The sequence below is a fragment of the Petaurus breviceps genome, unplaced genomic scaffold, assembly GCF_028583685.1.
Source record: "Petaurus breviceps papuanus isolate PSGF00001 unplaced genomic scaffold, PetGlider_PUasm1.0 99, whole genome shotgun sequence".
Lineage (NCBI taxonomy): Eukaryota > Metazoa > Chordata > Mammalia > Diprotodontia > Petauridae > Petaurus > Petaurus breviceps.
Window position 1 is genome coordinate 18965932 of NW_027187465.1, and position 25572 is coordinate 18991503.

The window sequence follows — 25572 nt, forward strand, 5'->3', positions numbered from 1 at the left end:
CGTGTTGGGTTTGACATTCCTGTGGGACCAGAGGTCAGGAGGGAGATTAGGCCCAGATACATAGACATCTGAATAGGGCTACAATGGAACCTGTGGGAGCTTATGACATTGCCAAATCAGAGAGAAAAGAGGGCCCAGGATGAAGCCTTGGGGGTGCTTGTGGCTAAAATGCATGGCATGGATGAGGAAACTCAGAACTGAGAAATGGTCAGATAGGAGGAGATGCGGGAGAGAGCAAAGTCAGGGTTGAAATGGCCCTTAGAACAGGCGTTGTTAGAGCTGGGAGGGGCCTTTGAACAGGGGATGTCAGGGCTGGGAGGGGCCTCAGAACAGGGGATGTCAGGGCTGGGAGGGGCCTCAGAACAGGGGATGTCAGGGCTGGGAGGGGCCTTAGCAGTTCAGAGCATTATAGGATCATTAAAATAGAAGGTGATACCACATGACCAATTGCTCCCTGAGTGATGATTGTAGTAACTTATGAATGACAATGGTAACTCGTCATAATAATAGTGATATATAATATGATATGATATAATATAGTATAGTATAATATAATAATATAACCACTGTGTGTGTATATGTGTGCACATATATACATAGACACAGTTTGTATGTGTACATACATACACACACACACATATCCACTGTCACAGGAGCCCCCAGAGGCCTTTCCTGGGAAGAGAGTGTCAGTTGACCGCCACGTGGCCCCCTACCCCCTGTTCTCGCTGGTGGTGGTCGCCCACCTTCGCCAGAGGCGCCTCAGATGGGCCTCTGCGTCTCAGGAGGCAGGAGCTGTGTCTGAGTGTCATCTCTCCTCCCCACAGGCGGCCGCTACATCGAGGTGTTCAGAGAGAAGGGGACCCGTGCACCCCTGAAGCCCCAGAAGGACCACAGGAAGGCGTGGCAGGGCCGAGAGCTGAAGGAGGGTGAGGAGGAGGAGGACCTGGCCGACTCTGGGAGGCTCTTTGTGAGGAATCTGCCCTACACCAGCACCGAGGAGGACCTTGAGAAGATGTTTGCCAAATACGGTGAGGAGTCCACTCTCCAGTTTGCTCCCCAAACTGCTCCTGGTTTATCATGATGGAAACTGGAGACCTTTAGAAGGTAGGGTCAGGAGGCCTCTCTGTGCCTGGACTTGTCACTGGAAGGCCCAGAGTGAGCTTTCAACTCTGTTACTTGTTAACTGTGTTACCTTGGACAAGTCATTTGTCTTTTCAGCTCCTCAGTTTCCACATCTCTGAACTGAGGGAAAAGTATATTCTCTGGTGAGCAATATACTTCCTGAAACTTGAAGCTCTGTATCATTGGGAGGGATCACACTGTGATTTTGAGGGCCTCAGTTTGCCCATCTGTAAAACAAAGTAACGAGATGAGAGCTTGTCCATGCTTCAGCCTCTTGGGGAGTGGGAAGAGGATTGGAGTGCAGGATGGGGAACCACAGGCACGTAACTGAGGCTGGGGGCTTCCTTCCTGCTCCTGGCAGCCTCTCGTTTCCCTTAGAACCCAAGGAATCTTGACTCCCAAACCAGTCCTTTCCCTTAGTCCTAACCTCTCCTCTCCTGCTTCACTCCCTGTGGGCCTTGGGACAGGCCACCTGCCCTTTCCTGGTCTGATTTCCCTCATTTGTGAAATGGAAGCTTTGGGCCAACCCTCCAGGGTGTGCAGGCTGGAATGGGGAGCCCAGTTAGATCAAGTCTGTTCAGCTCAGGGTCATCCTAGCATAGAGTGTCTAAAGGAGTGAGGCCGTCGGTCAGAAGACATCTCAGAGCCGCCAGGCACTAAGCTAACGGCTTAGTAGCACAAAGGATGGCCTCACTCTGTGCAGAAAAGCTGTAGACAGGACAGATTGGGGAAAAGCAACAGAGACAAAGCATCAGCATTGAGAGGGGCAGGATTTTAGCTGGGACTTGAAAGAAGCCAGGAGGCAGAGAGGGCGAGGGAGGGCATTCCTGGCATGAGGCACAGCCAATGCAAATGCCTGGAGTCTGGAGATAGAGGGTTTTGTGCAAGAAACAGCAGGAAGATAAAGTCCTTGAGTTCATGCTACATGAGGAACAGTTGAAGGAAGTAGGGATATTGATTCTGAACATGAGACCACCTAGACAGGGGCGTACCGTGTCCTTAGATATTTTAAGGCTCTGAAGAAGGGTTTGATTTGTCCTGCCTGGCCCTCCCTGGAGGTCAGAATGAGGAACAATGGAGGAAAATTGTAAGGAAGCAAACTTAGGATTTATAGAAGGGAATCCTTCCTACTGGAGACAGCTGTCCCAGGGTGCATCAGGGCTGCCTGGGGCCTTCCCGCTCCCTAGGTGGCCGCTGCCTGGCTGGGAGGCTGCGGAGGGGACTCCTGGCTCCTCCTGAGGTGCCTGTCTGTGCTCAGGCTTTGTGGAGCTTGGAAGTGCTAAGACAGGCCTAGTAAAGGGTCCTGCCACCCCAGAGCTGGTGGAGGCTCCATAATGGGCCATTAAGGGGAACTCAGAACAAATGCTAGGCTCAGAATGCTTCCCCGTGTAGTCCTGTGTGCTCCTGTTATCGCCATTTTATGGGTGAAGAAGCTGAGGCTCAGATTATTGCACAGAATCACAGTGCTGGGGGCAGGATTCGCACTCAGGTCTCCAGACTCCCAGGTCCCCTAGTCTTTCCATGGAGCTCTGCTGCCATTGGGGTGTACTTCATTAACCAGAGGAGTTAACGTCCTGGAAGGTAATAGCTGTGTCCTCCCGTGGCCTGCCCTGTGGTTTGAAAGGAGCAGCATGCCAGATGTGGTCAGACTTTCCGTTGAGCTGCATAAGCTGAGGCGGAGCCAGCGTCGTACTGCCATCCTGCTTGTAAGTCGGCAGAAAACCTCCCGTTAGGGTCCTTGTCCACTTCCTGTGAACACAGATGTGGTGACTGCCCTATAGGACCTTCTCTTTCTCTTTCCCAGGTCCCCTGTCTGAAGTCCATTATCCCATAGATGGTCTGACCAAAAAACCAAAGGGCTTTGCTTTCATCACATACATGTTCCCTGAGCACGCGGTGAAGGCCTACGCGGAAGTGGACGGACAGGTCTTCCAGGTGAGCCGCTGTCTGGGGCGGTGACCTCTGTGGGCTCCATCCCACGCCCTCGGGCCCTCTCTCCTCCCCACGTCCTCAGCTCCCAGCTGTTGTCCCTTTGACCTCAGCAGCCCTGGTCCTAGTCCTCAGCTCTTCTCCATCCTCAAAGCCTCTTCTCTGCCTTCCAGCATAGTCTCCCTGCCTCTAGACCCTCCCGTCTCCATTCCATCCACACAGTTGCCAAATTGATCCTCCTAAAACACAGGCCTGGTGTTACCCCCCTGACTTGGGAATCTTTCATGGCTCCCCATTGCCCTGGGATACAACACAAAGTCCTCACCTTGCCCTGAACTGCCCACCACAATCAACTCCCTGCTTTTCCAGCCTAGTTTCCCACTGCTGCCCTTCTCTCTTCTCCACTGCTGTTCTCCATAGAGGACATCCCATCCCCCTCCTCCCGCCTTTGTACAGATGCTCCCCCATGTCTGAACTTTGTGCCTTCCTTTTCCATACCCCTAACAGGGCCAGAGCTTTGCTCAAAGTACAGCCCACATGCCCACCCCCCCCTCCCCTGGGTCTTTTCCTGATCACTGCCCCAAGACCCAGTGCCCCACCCCCCCCCCCCCCATAGACATGCACACATACACACACACATACACTCACACACATACACCCCACACACACACATACACACCCCAAGAGGCCCCTCTGCTGACTTCTGTGCCAGCACATTTTGAGGGGATCTCAGAGGAAGTCCAGCGATCCCTAGGGCTCCTCCAGCCCGCACCCTCCCCCCCCCACATAGACATGTGTGCACGCACATACACACACACATACCCTCATACACACACTCTCACTCACACACACACACATTCATTCACACACACACACTCTCACACACTCACACACATACCGCCCTTCCTCCGCACACACACACACACCCCAAGAGGCCCGTCTGCTGACTTCTGTGCCAGCACATTTTCTGAGGGGATCTCAGAGGGAATCCAGCGATCCCTAGGGCTCCTCCAGCCCCTTCCAGGACCAGAACTACTCTGCTAATACTTCTGATGTTTTCATTTCTAATGTGGTAAATAGCAGCGGCTATAACCCACATAAACAAAAGCTCTCAGGGTCTTCAGTCATTCCCAAGGGAGCGCAGAGCCCTCACAGAAGGCAGTAGTCCAGAGGGCAGCAGCCTGTCTCATCTGCATCTTGCTGTCCTCATACTTTGCTCAGTACCCATCCAGACTAGTTATTTTTTTTAAAGCGTGTGTTTGATTAAATTGAATTGAAGCTTGTGTCAAGCTCTTGAGATTAATTTAGTGATCTTCCATGTAGAAACAACTTGGGGTGATGGAGGGAGGGGTGGCTTGCATTAGAAGCCCCGCCATGTTGTCAGCAGCAGTGCTGTGGGCAAGGCACCATCATTCCTGGAGTCTCTTCTCTCATCCATAAGATGGGGCTGTAGCAGGGCTGCCTGTGAATGGGCCTGCTACCTCACCAGGTTATGCTGAAGCTTGACTGGGGGCTTTGCAAATGTTGGAGAGACATATGTGTCAGTGGCTGCTTTGGGGATCATGGGGATGGCCAGCCTGTGAAGTAAGGCAGCCCCTGGAAAGCTCCTGCATCCGCTGGGGTAAGAGGTGAAGGCCGTGGGAGCTCCGAGTTCTTATCAAGAGGGCTCTCTCCCCTCCTTAGGGCCGGATGCTCCACGTGTTACCCTCCACCATTAAGAAGGAGACCAGCGAAAGCTCAGACCCGGCATCGTCTTCCTACAAGAAGAAGAAGGCATTGAAGGACAAAGCCAGCAGTTCCAGGTCCTTGTCTTTGCTCTCTGGGGGCCTTCTGAGGACAGGGCAGTGGGGGGCCTCTTGGTGCAGAGTGCTAGGAGTAGAACCCGGCAGACCTGGGTTCAGATCTTGCCCCTGGTACGTCCCTGCCATGGACAAACAGCTGGCCTTTCTGAGCCTCCCTGTCGTTGGTCAGATGGGGATCTTGCCAGCAGCTGGATTTCGCTGCCAGGGTTGATGGCAGGCTCAGATGAGAGAATGTATGCAGAGCACTTTGCCCACTGTAAAGACTGTCAGGCAGGAGGGAGTGAGTGTGTGGGTGTGTGGGCAGCACCTATGACCCCAAGAGAGAAGGACTCAGGAGTTGTGTTTGTCTTGACATGCGTGATAGGCTGTGGAGTCCAGAGTGCTGGTCTGGAGTTCAAATCTACCCTCAGAAACTTTCTGGCAGCATGATACCAACAGAGTAACTGAACCCACCCCCCCACCTTCAGCCTCAGTTTCCTGAGGCCCAGTTGTGAGGAGGAGATGAGGGCATGTGAAAGCCCTTTGTAGGCCTTGAGGCCCTGTACACGTGTTTGCAGGTTATGGTCTGGAGTCAGGTTTCCCAGATTTGAATCCCAGCTGTTTCTTAGTACCGTGTGACCTTAGCCAAGTACCCACCTCTTTGGGTCTTGGTTTCCTCATTTGGAACATGAGGGCATTGGGCCAGCTGATCTCTGAGGTGCCCTAAATCTGTGAACCTGTGATCCATATTGTCAGGGAGGGAAAAGTTAGATCAGGGGCGTAAGGGGCGTTTTCGAGCTGAACACTAAGCCTGTCCCTGTTCCAGCTGTTGGGCTTAGAATTTAGAGAAAGGCTGTCAGGTAAAGCTGTATTGCATTCAGGGCAGGATGAGAAAGCAGCAGGGCCCTGAAATGATGCCAGATGGTGGATGTTCCAGCCCCTTCCTGTGCCCTGCCTGAATTCACCCCGTCTGTCCGGTGGCCCAGGGAAGGGCAACATTAGACCTTTATGCTATTTGACCCTGAGCAAGCTCCCATAACCTCCCTGAGTCTCGGTTTCCTCTTCTGTAAAATGAGGGCTTCAAGGTCTCTTCCAGCTCTAGAAATGTGATATTAATACCTGTTTTTTCAAAGGCAGGACTTGAACTCAAGTCTTCCTGACTCCAAACGTAGCCATCTGTCCATTGCTCCACATTCCCTCTTCTCTTGACTCTTGAGTTAATCCACATAAACATCAGCTACAGATGCTGCCTTCACCTGGCCTCTAAACCAACTAAGCAGAATCTAGACTGAGTCTGTGAGTCGCAGATTTTAAAGAAAAACCCTAATTCTTGGAACGAATTGAAGCACTACTCAAAGCATGCTGGAGAAAGGATTGTCACTGTTCCTGGTGGGGGGGGGGCTGCCTCTCTTTTGGTCTTCACAGTTTCCTTCCCTAAAAAGGGGATTTCTTGGTATGAAAAGCCCTGCTTGTATTCCCCTGGTAGTTTTGTGTTCTTAAATACAGTCCAGATAATGCGTGATTCCCTTCTCCTTCATATCCTCAGCTCTCACAACTGGAATACACTGTTTATGGGGACGAATGCCGTGGCTGAAGCTGTGGCACAGAAGTACAATGCCACAAAAAGCCAAGTGTTCGACCACGTGAGTGAGAATCCTGCTGGACGAGCCCCGGCCCTGTAGGCTGGAGCCCAGGGCCGTGAGCCACTGCTGGGGAAACATGACTCGAACCACTGAAACAAACAGTTCTGCAGCAGTCCTTATGAGCAGATTGTCCAGACACAAGGATCTCAATTTATTAAGCCACTAAACTACACTCTCCGGGGGCCTGGGATCCTCAGACCATTGCCTTCCTCACTTGCTGTCCTTGATAAGTTGAAGGCCCTGCTTGGCTTGTGAAGACCAAAACTGAGATTTTATTTCTTTTGGCCAGTTTCTGGTCAATCATCCAAGAAGCATTTATTAATCATCTTCTGTTTGTTTGCCAGTTACCATTTAGAAGGTAGAAGAAGGCTTAGCTAAAGTGTGTTACCTGCTTTGGGGTGGCAGGAATAATACCCAGCCCCATTTTTCTAGCACTTTAAGGTTTTCTCATGAGAGCCTTGGGCAATTATTACCATCTGCACTTGATAGAGGAGAAAATGGCAAGCTTCTTGAGGGCAGGAGCTGTTTATTGCCTTCATATCCCCAGCACATAGTAAGCCAGGCCTTTGAGAGAGGCTAGTTGAACTGATCTGAATCTCAGAGAGGTGATTGACGCGCCCCTGGTCATATAGCCAGTGAGGGCCAAGAGGAGAGATTCAGGCCAGGGCTCCCTGACCCCATAGCCAGCGCTCTCGCCACTGTATCATCACTCAAGTAATTAACATTAATTAGGTGCCAGGCACTGTGCTAGGCTGGGGACACAAAAAGAGGCAAAAGACAAGTCCCTGCCCTCAAGGAGCTTACATTCGAATGAAGGGATTGTCCTGGCTCATTGTGGGATGGAGGCTATGCCCGGGACGTGGGGTGAAGGGGGTCACCTCCCATCAACTAGGCTTCTTCTAGCATTCAGAATTCTACCCTAGCTCTGGTGGCCATTCAGCTGTGTTCTCTGCTGCCCTCAGGGTATCATGGCATCGGAGACTTAGAGCCAGAAGTAACCCCCGCATCTTAAATACACAATATTTTTTAAAACTAGCTTTTTGTCTACATGACATTTATATCCCTCATTATCCACTGAAGCCATGTCTTATAACAAGGACTTTGAGGGAGAGAGGGAGAGGAGAGAGACAGAGATGGGGGTGGGGGAGAGGAGAGAGATGGGGAGAGCAGGGGAGGAAAGAGAGAGGGAGGAGGGGGAGGGGGGGAGAGGAGAGAGACAGAGATGGGGGGCGGGGTGGGGGAGGAGGGGAAGAGAGACAGTGAGAGGGGGCAAGAGGAGAGAGAGATTAAAAGCAGTTCAATAGTTGAGCATGTCTGACAGTGGAGGCAGTATTTCATATCCATGGTCCCCCACCTCTGCATTGAGATGAGGCATCTCTTCTCTGGGCTCAAACTTGGTCAGGGTCAGCACAGTTCAACCCCCTCATTTTACAGGTGAGAAAACTGTAGCCCAGAAAAGTGAATGGTTTTGCAAAGGACACACAGGAGTGGCAGAGCCAAGATTTGAATCCAGGACCTCTGACTCAGAACCACTCATTTTTCCACTAAACTGACAGGGTTTTTCAGGCCTTGTTTCAGGGATGGAGGTTTTTGACTGCAAATGCCCTCTTCCCTTCTCCATAGGAGATCAAAGGCAGTGTGGCAGTACGGGTGGCCCTGGGAGAGACTGAGCTTGTCCAGGAGGTGCGTCGGTTCCTGATTGAGAATGGCGTGAGCCTGGATTCCTTCAGTCAGGTAAAGCTGGGCCTTTGGGCCCTAGACAGGTGGTGGCAGACCCAGAAACGGGGCCACGTCACCTGACACAAGGATCTCTGCCATCCACATGCTGGCTTAGAAAACCACATATTGGCATTATCTGTGTCTGTTGTATTTTGCTTTGTTTTATTAAATGTTTTCCAGTTACATTTTAATCTGGTTCAGGCCACCCTGGGAGGTTTTGTAGGCCACGCCTTACATGTCTCCTCTTTAGGGGACCTCATTTGGTGGCTAGAATGGGAGGAGTAAAGGAATTGCTATGATTGATGTGAGGATCTGACCTTTTGACAAGAAACGTGTCTAAAAATGATCTTAAGATCCTGGAGAGGCGCAGAGCCCGAGTGGAAGGCAGGCCCCAGTGCGTGATGAGACCCCCAGCCTGTGTTAGGGGTGTGTCAGCTCTGGTCGGGAGGCCGTAAGTGCTGCGCTGTAAGCTAAGATTCAGACACCAACTTCTTAGCCAGCTCCTCCCCACATCAGTTCTTCTCTCTCTAATTCCTTGCCTTCATTAGACTAAAGTGAGGAAAACACAGTCTGTGCCTTACAGTCTTCAGTTTCTTGCCCAAGACTTCATAATCATTGGCTGTTCTTTGGAGGTTGCTGTTGGAGGCCTGTCCTTCGTGCCCATGTGAGGAATTATCGCCCATTCTGATAAGTCCCCCAGACCCCAGCTCCCTCATCCTGAGGAAGAGCCTCCCATCTCTTTGAATGCCCACATTGTACCAGGGCCCTCATCTGTGTGCCACACTTCTAGTCTCTGACATCTTGACCAGGGTCATGTATCTCTTCTTCCATGTTAGAAACCTGCCCCCCTCTTTTCCCCTCTCCAAATCCTTCTGTTTTCTATAGGATCCTTCATCCTCCCTCACAGCCAGAATATGGAGAGATAGTCTTCAGATCCCTCCCCCTACTCCCCAAGGAGGGAGTCCAGCCTACATTTGGAACCCTGGTGTCAGTAGCTTGACTGACTGAAATAGAATCACTGCCCGCCATTTCGACCATAAAGACTGAAGAGAGTGTCAGAGCTGGGAGGGGCCTTAGGACAGGGAATGCCAGAGCTGGGAGGGGCCTTAGAACAGGGGATGTCAGAACTGAGAGGATGAGATGGGTGTTAGAACAGGGAATGTCAGGGCTGGGAGGGAAGGGATGGCTTTAAATAGCTTAGTCTGTTTTTGCAAATGTGGAAGTTGAGGCCCCATGAAGGACCATATCTTGTTCCCGGTTACTCAGCCAGTGCCTGCCAGCTCCCCTCAGCCCTGGGCTCTTTGTACCACCTGCTACTTCTCATCAGTGCTGCTCTGAAGTCCCCTACACATCAGCACTCTTCCCTTTTAGTTCTTTTTTTCTCACAATCTTTGGAACAGCATAGAGTATCAAGCAGACCCCTTCTTGGACACCTCCAAGGGGACTAAGTTTCTTAATGTGAGAGGCTTGTCAGGGGCCTTTCAGGGGCTTGGACAGTGAGGGTGGTTCTAGGGTGAGGCTGCAGGTGCCTTCGTTTCTTACCCTAGCACATAGGAAGCTCTTACCCTTTTCCGTCCTTCATTCCTCCTCCCTGTCTGCCTTTCTTCTCACAGGCTGCCGGGGAGAGGAGCAAGTCGGTGATTTTAGTAAAGAACCTCCCTGTGGGGACGCGGGCCTCTGAGCTGCAGGAGATCTTCAGCCGCTATGGCAGCCTGGGCCGCGTGCTGCTGCCCGAGGGAGGCATCACGGCCATTGTGGAATACCTGGAGCCTCTGGAAGCCCGGAGAGGCTTCACCAGCCTGGCCTATTCCAAGGTACGACACCAGCAGATCACCTAGCACTGGCCTCACCTGGGAGTCTGGAGCAGTGAGCCGCCTTCTGAATGTGAAGGAGCTCAGTGCTCCAGGATGGGACCTTGGTTCAGACCCGTCACCTGAGTGACCTTGGATGCTTCCCCCGTCTGGGCCTCTGTGTCCCCATGTCTAAGAGGAAGGAGCTGCTAATTAGCCCACTTTACAGATGGGTCAGCCAAGGCTCAGAGAGAAGTGCTTTGACCGGGATCACAGAACTAGAGGATGTTGGAGGAAGGGTTTGAGCCTGTGTCTCATTCACAAGTCCATCAGTCTGTCCTGTGTACGATGCTGTACACCAGTATGTGCGCTGTGTCTAGCAGTGCACGTGTCATACGCATCCCCCGGAGCTTCTGGATAAGATTTTAGAGCCGTTTCCATCCCCTTTCCCATTAATGACAGGTATCTCTTGGAAGAGATGGGCAAGCCTCTCAATAGGAAAGGTATGGAAAAATAAACTCCTCCCTTCTGCTGTCCCACTGCGGGCCGGGGTGAGGCTCTGTGCTTCACTTGGATGGTGCCTTAGCCCAATGCCTAGCACATAGTAGGTGTTCCCTATTTTCTGATTGATTGATTGCCTTCTTCCTCCTTCCCCAGTTGACACTTCCCAGTTCCTCCTTTCCAGTGTCTGTCTGTCTGTCCTTACAGTTCCATGATGTTCCCTTGTATCTGGAATGGGCACCAATGGGTGTCTTCACTAGCCACCCCCCTCAGAAGAAAGAACAAGCAGATAAACCCGGAGGAACTGAGGCTGGTAAGAATGGGAGCCCGAGGTCAGGGCGTCAGACTGGGCAGGGGGCAGGGCTGGTGGCAGGGTCCTCAGGGGCACCCCAAGATTCAACTTTGGCATAAAGGTCTCTGTGTTCCTTGTTGAGTGTCTGGCTTCTCTCTGCCCTTGAGATAAGAAGAGAGAAAGCCATCCTGGCAAGATTTAGTGATTCCCCTCCATCCTCCTCTGCACACATGGTCCCTCTGTGAAGGAGGCAGACCATAGCCTGCACGTGCCTGCCCATCCCTGGGCCTTTGGCCCTTGAGCAGGGCCTTCTCCTGCCTCCAGAGCTACCCATCGGTCATTTACTTCTCCTCTTCACCTCATGACCCACTGTGTCTGCTTTCCCACCATTCTTGACTGACATCCTTCATTCATTCTCCCAGTTCCCTGCTTGTAAGGTATTGTAGCCTCCTCTCTCTCAGTCCAGGGGCTCCATTTAGTATCTTAGCATTTAGCCCGCATGACTATGGCTTACTTGAAGAATTCCTCTTTTTCTGGGATGCCCCATCCCTTCCCCATGCATTTACTGCTAGCCCTTCCCCACGTGCTTGCCACCAGCTCTCCCTCCATTCCTTCTTTGCCTTGCTGTTTCAATTACTTTAGGCCAGAACTTTGATCACCTGCTGGCCAGTTTTCTGACTATGAGTGTCTCAGCCCTTCGTGAGGCTGGCTTTAGGGGAAGAGTCATGGAGCCCATTTCTGGGCCCATCAGAGTTTGCCCTCTGCTACCTAGAACTCCCAGGAGCTCCAGCTCCTCCCTGAAATGGGGGCCAACCTCCAGGCTTCTGCCAGCCTATCACACAGGAGCGTGGGTCCTCCTGAGCTTAACAACCCCACAGTGCCTGCCAGAGCATTCTAAAGAGCCACTGAACAGGTAAGGAAACTGAGGTCCAGAGCGGTGAGAGAGCCTCAGGTCAAACCCAAGCTCTCCTCCAGATCAGATCTTGTCTCTTCCCATACTTCTGCTGCTCTCTTTGCCTATCGAGAGAGTGGGGAGAGGAGGAAATCCCAGCAGCAGCTCTGTAAGCCTCAAAGCATTATGGAAATACCAGCTTTTGTTCCGCGGTCCCTTTGATGGCTCCCAAGCTCTTTGTGTCGAAATCTGTATTTTTCTGTAGAAGTCAAAGATAAAAATGTCCATCCTTCCTTTTCTCTGATGTAAAATGTAAGCACCCAGAGGTGACTTGATTTCCCCGGCTTCTTCCAGTAATAGTTCTCAGGGGTCCTACCCAAGGCCGGTGGTCTACGTGAGTTCCGCTACCTCTCAATAGATCTCATGTTTTTGATCATTATCCTTTGATTTCATTTTTTTTTTTGGAGGGAAGGTGATAACAAAGGACTGGCTTAGTATTAGGATTTTTCAAAGACACTCCACCAAGTTTCTGCTGTCTTTAAGAAGCTGGGAGTTCTTAGTTGGATTTCTCTCTCAGGACAACCACAAACTTGAATAGTATATGTTCCCATCAGGTGTTGGCCCCTGTGTGATTCCTTCCTGTGTGAGTGAGAGCTCTCTGGTATCCCCCCAAAGCCTGGGTATATAGCCCAGGAGATTTCCTTTAGCTGCCTTCCTTCCTTATCAGGAAGGCTGGACCAGAGTTCTCTTGGAAATCCGATTTAGACTGGATTCACCCTGCCTGGGGAAGAATGCTTGTTGACATATAGGCTTTTATGTCACACCAGCAGTCTAGGTGTTAAATCAGGCAGTAGCTCCAGTGAGATCAGAGCCCATGATGCCAGCCCTCAGGCTGGGAGGACTCACAGATCCTTTATAACTCCAGCATTCTTCAGTTACTTCTGGGTGTTGAAGGCAACCAGGATTGCTTTCTTCAGTTTAACTGTCTTTTTGGTGTGACTAACTCAACCAGGTCAGATCCCAGTGACCTAGAATAGTCCTAACCTAAACTAGAAGGCAAGATGACCCCAGAAGAGGCCTAGGACGCTAGTGGTAATAACAGAAGGATTAAACTTGCGTCTGTACAGTTTTAGGAATGTTTTGTGGCTGACCTCAGAACTGGTAAGGCATGGGTTCAAATCCTGCCTCTGATACATGTTGATTCTGTGACCCTAGACAAATCATCTAAGCATTCAATGTCCTGGGCAGCCCACTCTGACTGTTAAGTTGCTGAGAAGGTGCCAGACTGCAACAGTAGAGGGAATTTTTAATGGAACAGAACAGGTCCAGGCCCTGGCCCTCCCCTATCTGAATGTGAGGCTGCAGAGGGAGTGGCCAGGATGACAGCCTTGCAATGAGGTAGATCAAAAACAAAAACCGGAGCTCAGATACCAGACTGCCCCTTCCTCACCTTGTGACCTTGGCCAAGCCGTCTCACCTCTCCATCTACTTCCTGTTTTATAAAATGAAGGCCTAGGTTGCCCTTTGTGATCCTGTCCACCCCCAGGGCTCTGATTCTGGGTCCCCCTCTGACACCGAATGGCAAAAGGCAAGTCACTGAGCCTCCGGTAGCTGGAGATTATTTAGTGACAGATCCTTCTAGAAGCTGTGAAGGCCAGGGGATCATGCTATGCCGTGAGTGGTGTAGTGAAAAGAATACTGTTTTTTGCATCCAGGGACTAGGTTCAAATGCCGACCCTGCCACCTCAGGCAAGTCACTTTCTTTCTTCGGGTCTCAATTTCCTCAGAAAGAAGCATTTGGATCAGATGACTTCTAAGATCATTTCCATCTCTGAATCCAGGAACATGTGGCTAAAAAACCAAATCAAACCAGTCACTGCTCTCAAGTTGCTTACACTCTACAAGAAGGAACAAGCCTGCCCAGGGGCTGAAGTCAGGGTTGGCACACGGCACATGAGAGTGTAGAAATGTGTGAGGATGTTTGATTCTGTCCTCCTGCAAGAGGGTATCAAAGTCAGAACAGGCTGGCCCCGGGACATGGGAGGCAGGAACTTCAGGCTTAGGACATGAGGACATAGAGCCCTCCCCCTCCCAGGACAGAAGGCTGGACTCAGGACTGAGAGAGTCCAAGGAAGAACTCAGATGAGGGCCGCACCCCTGCTAATGCTGCAGTAACAGCAGCAAACCAGAGCTGGAAGGACAGAAGGAAAGGCAGGTCTGATACATCCCTCACCCTAGCTGTGCTCCTGTGTACGTGTGTGCCTGTGTGTGAGTGCATGTGCGTGTGTCCCTCTGTGTGTATGTGAGTGTGTGCCTGTGTGTGTGCACACCTCTGCGTCTGTGCCTCTGTGTGTATGTGAGTGTGTGTACACACCTCTGTGTGTGTGCATGTGTACGTGTGCCTCTGTGTGTGTGTGTGTGTGTGTGTGTCCCTAAGCCTCACTGAGGGGCTGAGTGCGAGCGGAGCAGCAGTTCCTTGAACAATGGAGTGGAAGGCAGTGGGATGGGGGAGGGCGAGACCAGCTGATCTTGTGGATTGCGGGTCACAGAGCGGTGTGTGTCTGTGTTAATTTCAAGGCCCAGTGCATCCCTTGTGCGGGTGAATTCCCACAGCTCAGATCTCAAGGACACGGCCTTTCTTCTACATATATAGTCTTCTCCCCCTCAGCCCCTCCACTTTCTGCCCTGCCTCCCCTACCCTGGGGCTTTGTATTATCTCCTCTGGCCCATGAGGGTCCTGAAATAGCGAATCCACAAGGAAGGGCGAAGGCCAAGGAAGTTTTGTCCTCATCCCCACGGCCAGATTTTCCCAGAAGCCCAAAGTAGTGTATTTTGCCAGTGGGTGGTGGGCATATGCAGGATTTTTTTTTTAATTATTTTTTTTTCCTCCCCTGAAAAGCTCTACTGTTCTGTGCATCAGTCCCGTGGGAGGGGGACAGCTTGTTTTATCTCCCCATAACCAAGACCCTCACCTCCAGATAAAGGGCTCAGAGTTGGGGGAGGTCGTGGAAAGCTGCTTGCAACTGATAACAGTCTTTTCTGTCAGCCCTGGGCACAGAGTGCTGGGGAGGCGGCAGTAAATTCCTCAGTCTGATTACAATACCACCCCATGTGGCTGTGCGTGACCGCATTTCATTGTGCTAACTACAGATGGAGGCATATTTTCTAGGGTCTCCCAAGCCTCTCCCCTCCCCCACCTTTCTCACACACACACACACACACACACACTCTCTCTCTCTCTCTCTCTTTCTCTTTAAATCTTCCTCCTGCCTGGTTTCTTCTTTCTGGTGGATGATGAATTTGCTGGCAAACTGTTTGCTGCTTGAGAACTTAAAGCATTTTTTTTCCCTTTTACCTTCCCCAAGGTAAATGCCCCTCCCCCTGCATTGGCCAGGAGCAGGCTGCTTTGAAAATTATCTTCCTCTGCATTCTCCGGGCTTGCTCAGTCTCCATCCAGTTCCAGATGTTAGGCAGTTCTGGGCCTCAGATGAGGGTTAGGCCCATAGATCTAGAGTCAGGGGTGACCTTAGAGGTCATCTGGTCTAAGCTTCTTTTACAGATAAGAACAGGGAACCCCAGCGAAGTGAAGAGACTTGGCCAAGGTCTCATAGCTAGTAGGTGGTAAAGCCAGGATTCGAACCCAGGTTCTTTGATACCTCTCTCCCTGCCTCACACTATCTCTGCATCCTTCTCGCATCTTTCCCTCCAGTGCCTCTTTCCATTATTCCCATTGCTTTCTGTTGTTCTTTCTCTTCTTCATGGGAGAAGCCAGGCCTGGGAATGACTGACCAGAAAAGCTTCCTGGTTCTGGCAAGTCAAGCCTTTGCTACTTTGTCTGGCGAGTTCTGGTGGACATTTTAACACAAACAGGCCAGAGTTATCCCAGACTTATCATGCTGTTAGGCGTCTTCTGCATCTTCCGGTCACACATTCCCAGAGTTGGAGGGCACTGGGGGACGGCCTGAGCCGACATCTCTTCTCCAGTGCCCCTGAAAGGAAAGTACTCTTCTGGCCTTTGTGTGGGGAACCCACTGCTTCAGTGACTCCATGAAGTCATGGTTTTGGCATTGGGGGCTTTCCTTTCACTGACCCTGGTCTCCCACAGGCCTTTATTTTCTGGTTGAGGGAGCGCCTTGCTCCAGGCTACACAGGTGGCCAGGAGCAAAGCTCTGATATGAAGTCTCCCTTCTGAATCGAAGCCTTCCACATGGGACTCCACACTCCCACAGGGCAGAGAGGAGTTTGGACTCCTGGCCATGCTGCGAACAGGCTGGATTTCTGACTTGTGTTAATTGTGTTCCAGAGGCTTATGTTGTCTCTGTTTAAAAACGCAAATGTCACACTGAGACCAGTGCTAAGAAGCCGTTCTCTTGGGGGCAGAGCAAATCAGGACAGTGCCTGTTTGGGACAGCCTTGGGAGTATTAGTGTTTGGATGAACCAGAAACAGGACAAGAATTTTTCAGCCAATTTGCTTGTTAGGGGGCTTCTAGGTGGCACAGTGAATAGAGCACCGGCCCTGGAGACAGGAGAACCTGAGTTCAAATTCGGCCTTCAACACTTGACACATTTACTAGCTTTGTGACCTTAGGCAAGTCACTTGACCCCAACTGCCTTGCCTCCAAAAACAAAAATAACAAAACAATTTGCTTGTTGGGTCCACTGCTTGTAGCCCTTGTTCTGATATTTCTAGAGGTCCTGGGACTCCTCCAGACTTCATCGGCTTCCTGGCTCCTCAATCTAGACCTGGAAGGAGCCTCAAAAGTCATCTAGGCCAAACTCCCCTCCCCCATTTTACAGATGAGGAAACTGAGGCTTAGCAGGAAGATAAAGTAACTCGCTCAAGGTCACACATATTGTCAGATGCAGGATTTGAATTCAGATCTCTGACTGTAAAGTCAGTGGTTTTTCTGTACTGGTCTTCCTCGATTCTAGAACAGATGGCCATGTTTTGGTGGTGGGACATCTTTGTGGGGCTCAGCCTTACCAGGTGGGGAGTGGCCATGAGGACAAATGATCCTCCCCCTCTTTCACCCTGTAATTTTTCTATTTTGCAATCTCTCTTTGAGCCCTCGGTGGGTCTGACTTGCTGGTGTGAATGCGCCCCTAGTGCACTGGTCCTTGAGGTTTGTCATTGGACTGTCTTGCGGTTGTTCAGATCCTGGAGGTCAGGGGCCATCCCTCCTCTGCAGAAACATGGCTGGTGTGAAAGGTAGGGAGGTGAGCTTGGGTTCACTAAGGCTTGTTACCAGAACACTTCCCCTCTGCCTGGACTCTGGCAGGCCCCCATTAGGCTATGAAGGCTTGGAGTATGGGGCCCCAGCCGCAGACCTTGTGGCTGCCACATTCTGACACGCTCCTCTCAAGTCTGGCCGTTGAGTAATAGACATTTATGCCCAGTGAAGCCCAAGAAAAATGGTTCCTGAGGCATGAAAGGCTTACACCTTGGGGAGAAATTAGTGCTCCTGATTATATCGTGAATCCTTAAAGAATTATAGACAGCATGGTGTAGAAACTGAAGAGTGGACCTGGAGTTGTTTAGGCTTGGGATTTTATCTGTCCCACTTCAAGCTCATACCAGCTCTATGGGGCAAGACAATTAACCCCTAGGAGCCTCAGTTTCCTCGTACATAAAATGGGAGTGGTAAAACATGTATTAATTAGCTATTATGTACCAGACACTAGAGAAATAGAGACAGAAATGAAGTAGTTCCTACCCTAAAAGAGTCACGGGGACAACCTTCATTCCTGAGAGTTAAGAATATAGGACAGAGATGAACACGGCCTGGGCTATCACTGGTGTAGAGAACTTCTGGGGAGGAAAGTCTCTTCAGCAGTGCTCTTTGGCACCTTCTTTGCAACTTATCCAACTTATCATTAAATGACTTGCCCAGAGTTATACAGTCATTATGGATTAGGGCAAAATTTGAACCCAAGACCACCCTAGTTCTCCTGCCATTATGCCAGGTTGATTCCTCATAGAAGAGAATTGTTGCTATTCAGTTGTTCAGTCATGCCCGACTCTTCGTGACCGCGAGGATCATACTGGCCGTGGGGGTTCCCTTGGCAGAGAGGCTGGAGTGGTTGGCCATTTCCTTCTCCCATACAAGAGAATATATGGGGTAAACTCCTAGTAATAGTAGCTAGGAGGATGTAGTGCAGCCTCATGTAGAGGGTGATGCAAGCTGCACCATGAAGAAAAGGAGCTCTTCTGAGAGGCAGAAGTGAGGAGGGCACGTTGTAGCAGCAAGCACCCCAAGCATCCTTAGGGTTTGCTGCCACCACAGGTTCTTGGATCTGCTTTGATAAAGGAAAGCAACTCAAAATGGGTTAACAAGCTTATTTTAATCAGTCAGACATATATCGTTTACCTTGTTTGGGGGAAAAGGTCAGCACCCCGAACTTCAAAGTACACAGACAGAATTATCAAGACAGAAACAGATCTAGTAGACAGATTTCAAACTGTCCAACCATTACATCCATACCCAGTCAACATCTGGGTTTCAACATCTGGGTTTTTTCAAAGCCCGGGGGGCTCTGGACAACAGCTTCCCAGAATACAGATCAAATCACAGAACACTTCTCAAAGTGAGCCCCCAAAACAAAGCTACACATCAGGGCTTATATATCCTCCTGGCTCAGAGAATGTAACAACCTTATTGACTCACTGGCCAATCAAGAAGTATCTACTGAAAAACAAGCCTCCCACCCCAGGCTTCAGGTGCACTTTAGCCTAGGGGCAGGGAAGATCTTCCAAATTTGCATTCCCATTACACACGTGTGGGGGGAGTGACCTGCACAGAGATCACCACTGCAATGCAGCTCAGGCTATGATGGGGTAGAGGGGCTCCTAAGCCTGGAAGGGTTGGCTGGGGACAGAGCAGCAAGGGGGCCACACCCAGCCCTCTATCTCAGAGGCAGTAGGGAGCCCCTCGAGGTGACGGATTAAGAGAGTGACATGGGCTGGACTAGTCCCTTGGCAGCTATTGTGGAGGGTGAATTGTAAAGTCAAGGGTAGAGAGTAGTGTCAGGGAATTCAGTTTGGAGGCCATCGCCACTGTCCAGGAGGGAGTTGATGAGGGGCTGAGCCAGGGACCAGTAATTCATTGGATCTTAACACTAACCTTGTCACATCTAACCTTTCCTTACATCATCTCCTGCCTCAGTATCCCTTTCTCTTCTCATGGCCAGCAGTCTGGTATTATGGTGCCTAGAGCGCATTGTAGCCTTTAAAATGCCAGAAACACATGAGCCGCAGTTCTCCTGTCTGATTTCGTTTCTGCCCTTCTGCTGCTTTGAGTAACTGCTGTTGTTTTAAAATCATTCAAACAGTAATGAATTCTCATTCCTTTTTTCTGCATTTGGATTCCTACAGCAAATGGCTTTGGTGGAGAGCCCCTCGTGGGGCAGACTGTATGTGGGGCTTGTGGGGGAAACGCTTTTATGGGGAAAATGCAGATTTTCTCTTTTTCCCCCCTGCGTCTGTACGTGTGTGTGTGTGCATGCGTGTGTGCGTGTTCACCTTTGAGGCAGAGAGATGGAAGGCTGTGTGTTCAACTGATATTAAAGAGACAGCATTATCACTGTTGCATTTTCCATTAAAGGATAAAAGGGCTGTTTCATGACTAAGCCCTTGAAGATTAATTAGGACTTGAATGTATTAGGATTCTTTTTTAGAGGACTGATGGGGGTGGGGGGTGCTCTGCAAGAGAGAATGCAGTTGACTTGAACCCCCCAAGAAGCTCCCTTCACTCCTACGGAGGTTTGAAATGTCATTCGTGGAGGTGTGTGCAGGAGGCAGGAAGTCTTCCCATCACCTTGGCATTTCCCAAGGGTTAAACTGGAGTAGCGATGGGTGGTATTGGAAAGGGGTGGGGAGGGTCTGGTAGCCGTCCTTCCCCTTGACCTTGTTGGGCCGGGCCACTGTCAGTTCCTACTGAGCTGTGGCCAGTTAGAGTCTCAGGGGAGGAAATGCACTATGCTGCCCAGATGCAATCCCAGAACCTCTCTGACTTGGCGACTGCTCTGAACTGTGTTTTGGTACTTACTGGGACCTCCCTACTTCCACAGCGGAGTCTTTGCAGGCCTAGCCCAGGTGGACCAAGAACTGAGTCCCCTTGGGAAGGTTCATGGTAAAGGACAAGGGAGGTTTACTTAGTGTGGGGAAAGCAGACATTGTGACCACCTGGATCCCTGGCCTGTTAATGTAGTCCCTCCTTGACCCTGTGATCTTTCATGATTTATGTTGGGATACACGGAGATCAGTGACTCCAAGGGGTCAAAAGCATTTGGTTTTTGTCCTCTCTCTGCCACTGACTCCGGGTAACCCATTAACTCCAGTGGTTTTGGTTGTTGCCCGGCCCCCCCTCCCTTTCCACTGCCCAGTCTGCCCTCTTGGCTCCTGGCTCTTGCTCGAACCAGACTCCATCTCTTGGCATTTCTTGGGCCTGCCCCCCATGCCTGACCTGCTCTCCCTCTTCACCCTGCTTCCTTTAAATCCCAGCTAAAGCCCTGCCCTCTCAGGAAGTCTCTCCCATTTCTTCTCAATCTTTGTGCCTTCCCTCATTGACCAGCTTTGATTTATCCCTTATATGTCTTATCTGCATGTAGTTGCTTCCATGTTGTCTTCTCCATTAGACTGTGAGATCCTTGAGAGCAGGGACTGGTTTGGGGTCTTTATTTGTATACCCAGCACTAACACAGTGCTTGGCCCATAGTAAGCTCTTTGAATTGACCTGGGATAATTTACCTCATTGAGTCTCCATTTCCTTATCTACAAAATAAAGTAGTTAGATTTTTGTTGTTGTACTTCAGCCATGTGCACTCTTCATGACCCCATCTGGGGTTTTAGATACTGGAGTGGTTTGATATTTCTTTCTCCAGCTCATTTTACACATGAGGAAACTGAGGTAAGCAGGATTAAATGATTTACCCAAGGTCACATAGCTAGTAAGTATAATTCATCTACGTGATCTCTAAGGCCCTGCTGAGCTCTGACATTCCCTATTCTAAGGCCCGTCCCAGCTCTAATATTTTCTGTTCTAAGACCTCTCCAACTCTGACCTTCTGTTCTAAGGTCCCTCCCAACCCTGACATTCCCTCTTCTAAGTCCCTCTCAATCCTGGCATTCCCTACTCTAAGGGCTCTCCCAGCCCTGACATTCTGTTTTTAGGATTCTTCTAGCCATAGAGTGAAAGTGCCTATAAGCTTGGGGTTCCAGGCTTAGCCCAGTTCTTCCTTAACCTGAGGGACCTAAATACTTGCTGTCACTCTGGGAATCCTGATGCCTCGTGGAATCACAATCACCAGCTTGCAGTAGGAGAAGGCCGGTTACCTGTGGTGTTGTACTTACTGTGGGGAGTGGCCCGTGGTGACCTAGCCCTGTCACTCTAGGAACTTATAATCTAATGGTCCTAATGCAGATGATGACGCGGCCAAATGAGACAGAAACGTAAAACCAGCATTTCAGTGAATCAGGGATCCCCTCATTGTGAACTTCCCTTCTTTGGTGCCTCTCAGAGCCTATCCCCCTCTTCTCAGCCCAGGGCACCGCCCTCCACAGATCTCCTGCAGTGGAAACAGCTTGTTGTTTTCAGAGTACCAGTAGGAACCCTTGGCCTTCCTGTCTACTCTCCCTCACCTTCCCAACATCACCCGCCCACCCCTTTTTTATTGTACGTTTTCTCAGCTGCCTCCCTTCCCTACTTCTCATGGTGTGATCATCATTGAAAATGTGGAGCATCCTGGTGGTGCCCACCATGGCCTGCTCTGTTGTCCCTTGGGTCTCCAGGCGGCTTCTGTTTCTCACAGAAGTTGGTGCTTCTGTCTTTTGGAACAATGCGGCATCCTCAGGGGACCATGAATGTTGAGAAGATGGGACAACACACAGACAAAGCTATACAACGTCCAGGTCAGGGATGATTATGTTCTGGAGCTCATTGGGTAGAGAAGAAAGGTCGAGATGCATCCAGACCAGAGACCGAAGAGGACATGCAGACTCTTCTGTCTAGAGCAGGGGTGGGGAACCTGTGGCCTTAAGACCACATGTGACCTTCTGAATCCTTAAGTGCGGCTTTTTGACTGACTCCACATTTTACAGAACAAATCCGATTTGTTCCATAAAATTTAGAGTTAGTCAAAAGTCCACACAAAAGCATTTATTCTGTAAAATTTGGATTCAGTCAAAAGGCTGCACTTAAGGGTTTAGACCACATATGGCCTTAAGGCCAGCCACAGGTTCCCTACCTCTGTTCTAGAGTGATTTGAGAGAAAGATGTTTTGACATAGGCTTTGGAGAAGGTTCAAGGGGAGGAATAGAGTGAATTAGTGGGAGAGTTAACTTGTCATTGCTGGGCCACAGCCCCTCCGAGTTGTTCCATCTGATGCCAGATGTCCAGCACCTTCTCTATTTGCATTGGAGGGTTCTTACAGAGAAAGAAGAGACAGGCAGAGAGGCCACAGTCACTGGGACATGGGCGATTCTTCTCCACCCCACAACCCTTTGAGCCCCATCAGCACGCAAGGTCCTTTGGCCCTTCACCCACAGAATGTGTTTTGTATCCATGATCTCTTTCATTGCCTTTTAACATCTAGATCAGGAACATGAATGGGATGGAATGGGTTGGGATATCGATTTGGTTCAGAGGGTCTTTTCATTTTCCAACTTTATTCTGGTTCAGTGATTCCAGAAAACACATAGATTTAAGTCTTTTCTGTACTAGTTTAGTAGGTGGCTTCCCTTCTCCCCTTATTCCACCTCAGGACTGTTGTCCTTCCTGCCTAGAAGGCCTGTCTTCATTCTGGCCCTGTGGAAGCCCAAGGTTCCCTGGAGGGCTCGTCTCCAGTGCTGTTTCCATGTAGGAGATGGTGCCTGAGTTTGGAAGGGAGCTTGGCATTTCAAGGTATGAAAGTGAGGAGAGAGAGCATTGCAGGCATGAAGGACAGCTTATATACAGCCCCCCAGCCCCTACACACACACATGCCACACACTGGATGGATAACACAATAAAAACAAGCATTTTTTAGACCATGGGAGCCCATCTATTGTGTTTCCCATGAGAGCAGACCCATCTCTTGACAAACAGGACTTTTGTGACCAGGTTGTTGTCACATCCCCAAACACCTTCCCAATTGAACCGAGCCTCATGTGATGATTGTTTGCCTCTTTAATGGAGGCAGCTGACCAGCCCCCCAGCCAAGGCTGTGAGAGCCACTGAGGCAGACACAGACTCAGTGAGGACAGGGACTGGTGCTCATTTGTCTATATATGCCATAGCAAGGATCCCTTTTGGACGTGAGCAGGACTCTGAGGTCAGTTCCAGCTCAAAATGACCCCGCTCTGCCAGCCAGTCCCTCAACTCCACAGCAGCGAGAGGTCAGAGGTCTAAGGAGAAGGAAAGGCAAGCCTTAGAATTCTTCTCCAGCGCTGCGTGATCCAGAATGCAGCGGGCCACCCAGCACACCCTCCCCACACCTCCCCAGCGAAGACTGAGGGCCAGCCTCTGACAGTCTGTTCACAGGGACTCTTAATTTTTTTTTCTCATTCTGATTTTGACAAGCACCAACTCAAATAGGAGTTTCCATGTACATAAAACAGCAGAAAGAGGCTTGTCCAAGTGACTGCCAGTTTCCAGTATGTTCAGTGTACTTTTCTTTTTAAATAGATAATAAATTGAACCTGTGGCTTTCAGAGCTGCCCCAGATGTCTCTGCTTTTTTTCTGACCTTCCTTCTGTTCTGTTTCTTTTAAAGATGCCTCAGTTACCTAGCTTTTTCTCCCTCTCTCTGTATCTCTCTCTTGTCTCTGCCTGTCTGTCTCTATCTGTCCCCTTCTCCATCTCTCTCTTTCTCTTCCTTCTCTCTCCCTCCCACTTCCTTCTGTCTCTATTCTCTTTTCCCTCTCTCCCTTCCTCTCTATTTTCTCTGTTCCTCCCTCCTTCTCTCTCCTTGTCTCTGTCTTTTTTCTCTTCCTCTCTGTCTCTTTCCCTCCCCGCCCTTCCTTTCTCTCTCCCCTCTTCTCTTCCTCCTTCAGTCTCTGTCCTTTCTCCTCTTTCCATCTCTTTTTCTCTCTATTCTCTCTCAATCCCTCCCTCCTTCTTTCTCTGTCTCTCCCTTCTTCTTCCCTCTCTGTCTCTCTTTCCCTCCCTCCCCACCCTCTCTTCTCCATCTCTCTTCTCTGTCTCCCCTATCTTTCTGTCTCCCTTTGTCTCCTCCCCCTTTTCTTCCTCCTCTGTCTCTGTCCCTTTTCCTCTCTCCCTCTTTTCTCTGTTTTCTCTCGTCTCTCCCCCTCCCCATCTTTGTCTTTCTGCTTCTCTCTCTTTCCCTCCTCCCCACCCTCCTCTCTCTCTCTCTCTCTCTCTCTCTCTCTCTCTCTCTCTCTCTCTCTCTCTCCTCTTTCTCTTTTCTCCGTCTCTCTCCTCCTCCTTTCTGCACTGCTGCTACCCCCTTATTCTCCCACCACCCCCTGAAATAAAAAAGAGGAAGCCCTTATAGCAAACATGCTGAGTTATTATCTTGTCTTCATCTTGTGCCCGCCTGTCCTGCCACATCCTCCCCAGTAGTGCTGTCCTTGGTCCCTGCACTGCTTACAGGTCCTAAGCCTGTAAGTGTCTTTGTTACTGCATCTCCCTTCCCCCTGCATCAGTTCCTTCAGGTCTTCCCAGGTTTCTCTGAAGCTCCTCCTTTGGTGTTTCTGGGCATGCCATGATTTGTTCAGCCATCCCCCAGTCTCCAGGTCCCCTCTTTACCAGTACAGAAGGAGCTGCTGTGTGTAGTTGAGTTCCTGTGCATCCTTCTCTGATCTCTTTGGGATATCACATTAAACCTTCCAGGGACATTTCTCTGGCGGGCCCCCTCCTCCCATCCCACACTTCTCCTTTTATCTCTTAGAAGTAGCTATAATTCTTCATTATCATCTCTTTGTCTGCCGCTTCTTTCTTTTACTTTTGCTCCAGAGTCTGCCTTAGTCCCAGATAACTAGTAATCAATTCCTGGAACACAGCCATGTGCCTCCCAAGGAAGGGTTGAGAGTGAATGGAGTGGGGAGGGTGGTCATCTCTCCTTGGGCCTGAGCCCCTTCTCACCCAAGCCTACCTTGATCCCTGCTGCCGATCCCCCATCATTCCTCCACATTAATCCCTTGATCACCATAATGCTGATCTCGTTTTGTTTGGGACTTAGGGCCGGAGGGTGAAGCTACAGAAAACACCCCAGAGAAAAGAGGAGCTTCCCCACAAGGAAAGCCAGACGCAGCTGGTGAGGAAGAGGACGAGGACAGTGAGGAAGACGAGAGTCTTCCTGGGTGTACTTTGTTTATCAAAAACCTCAATTTCTCCACAACAGAGGAAACGCTGAAAGAAGTGAGTGATTGTTGGTGAAGAGGGAGAAGGTGGGGTTGACAGTGTCCCTGATGGTCACTTGGCACTAAGTGGGGTCACAAGTTGCCCATCACAGGAAGGATTCCAGCAGCAGCTGACTGAGCACCTGTCAGGGATGTTGTCGGAGGATCCCTGGAGAGTTGGGCTAGAGACAAGGTGTCCCATCATCACCTTCTGACTTCTCTGGCCTCAGGCAGGGTGTTCACCCCTCCTGGGCTTCAGCCTGGATCACCTCTGAGCTCCACTTTATCCTTTTGGCCGTGACTGACTGCCTGTGGCACCCGGGTGTTTTTCTTGTTCTTGAACTTTTCTTCCATTGACCCTGCAAAGGCTTCCCCTTGTCTCATAGCCAGTCCCTTCCATCCTGCAGGGTCGCCTGCTGTGCGCCCACCCTCCTGTTTCTGGATCAGCTTTGGGCCTCACGGGGCAGTTAGGCCCAAGTCAGGCACTGCCCCTGTAAAAGAGACGGTGTCCTTTCAGGACTGAGGATCTCATTTTCCTCAAGCCTTTCTCAGGTGCCTTCTCTGGCC

The 25572-nt window shown here is 50.4% G+C and overlaps 1 protein-coding gene across 3 annotated transcripts in view; it reads left to right on the top strand.

Moving 5' to 3' along the window:
* The window catches only part of RBM19 (RNA binding motif protein 19), a 189046-nt gene that overhangs the window by 15893 nt on the left and 147581 nt on the right, over window positions 1-25572 (top strand). For all 3 annotated transcript variants that reach the window (XM_069081714.1, XM_069081715.1, XM_069081716.1), the window contains exons 10-17: window positions 825-1028; window positions 2927-3057; window positions 4735-4853; window positions 6379-6475; window positions 8099-8209; window positions 9808-10008; window positions 10693-10798; window positions 24846-25024. In XM_069081714.1, coding sequence (XP_068937815.1) covers window positions 825-1028; window positions 2927-3057; window positions 4735-4853; window positions 6379-6475; window positions 8099-8209; window positions 9808-10008; window positions 10693-10798; window positions 24846-25024 — 1148 coding nt within the window. The remainder of the gene's footprint in view (window positions 1-824; window positions 1029-2926; window positions 3058-4734; window positions 4854-6378; window positions 6476-8098; window positions 8210-9807; window positions 10009-10692; window positions 10799-24845; window positions 25025-25572) is intronic.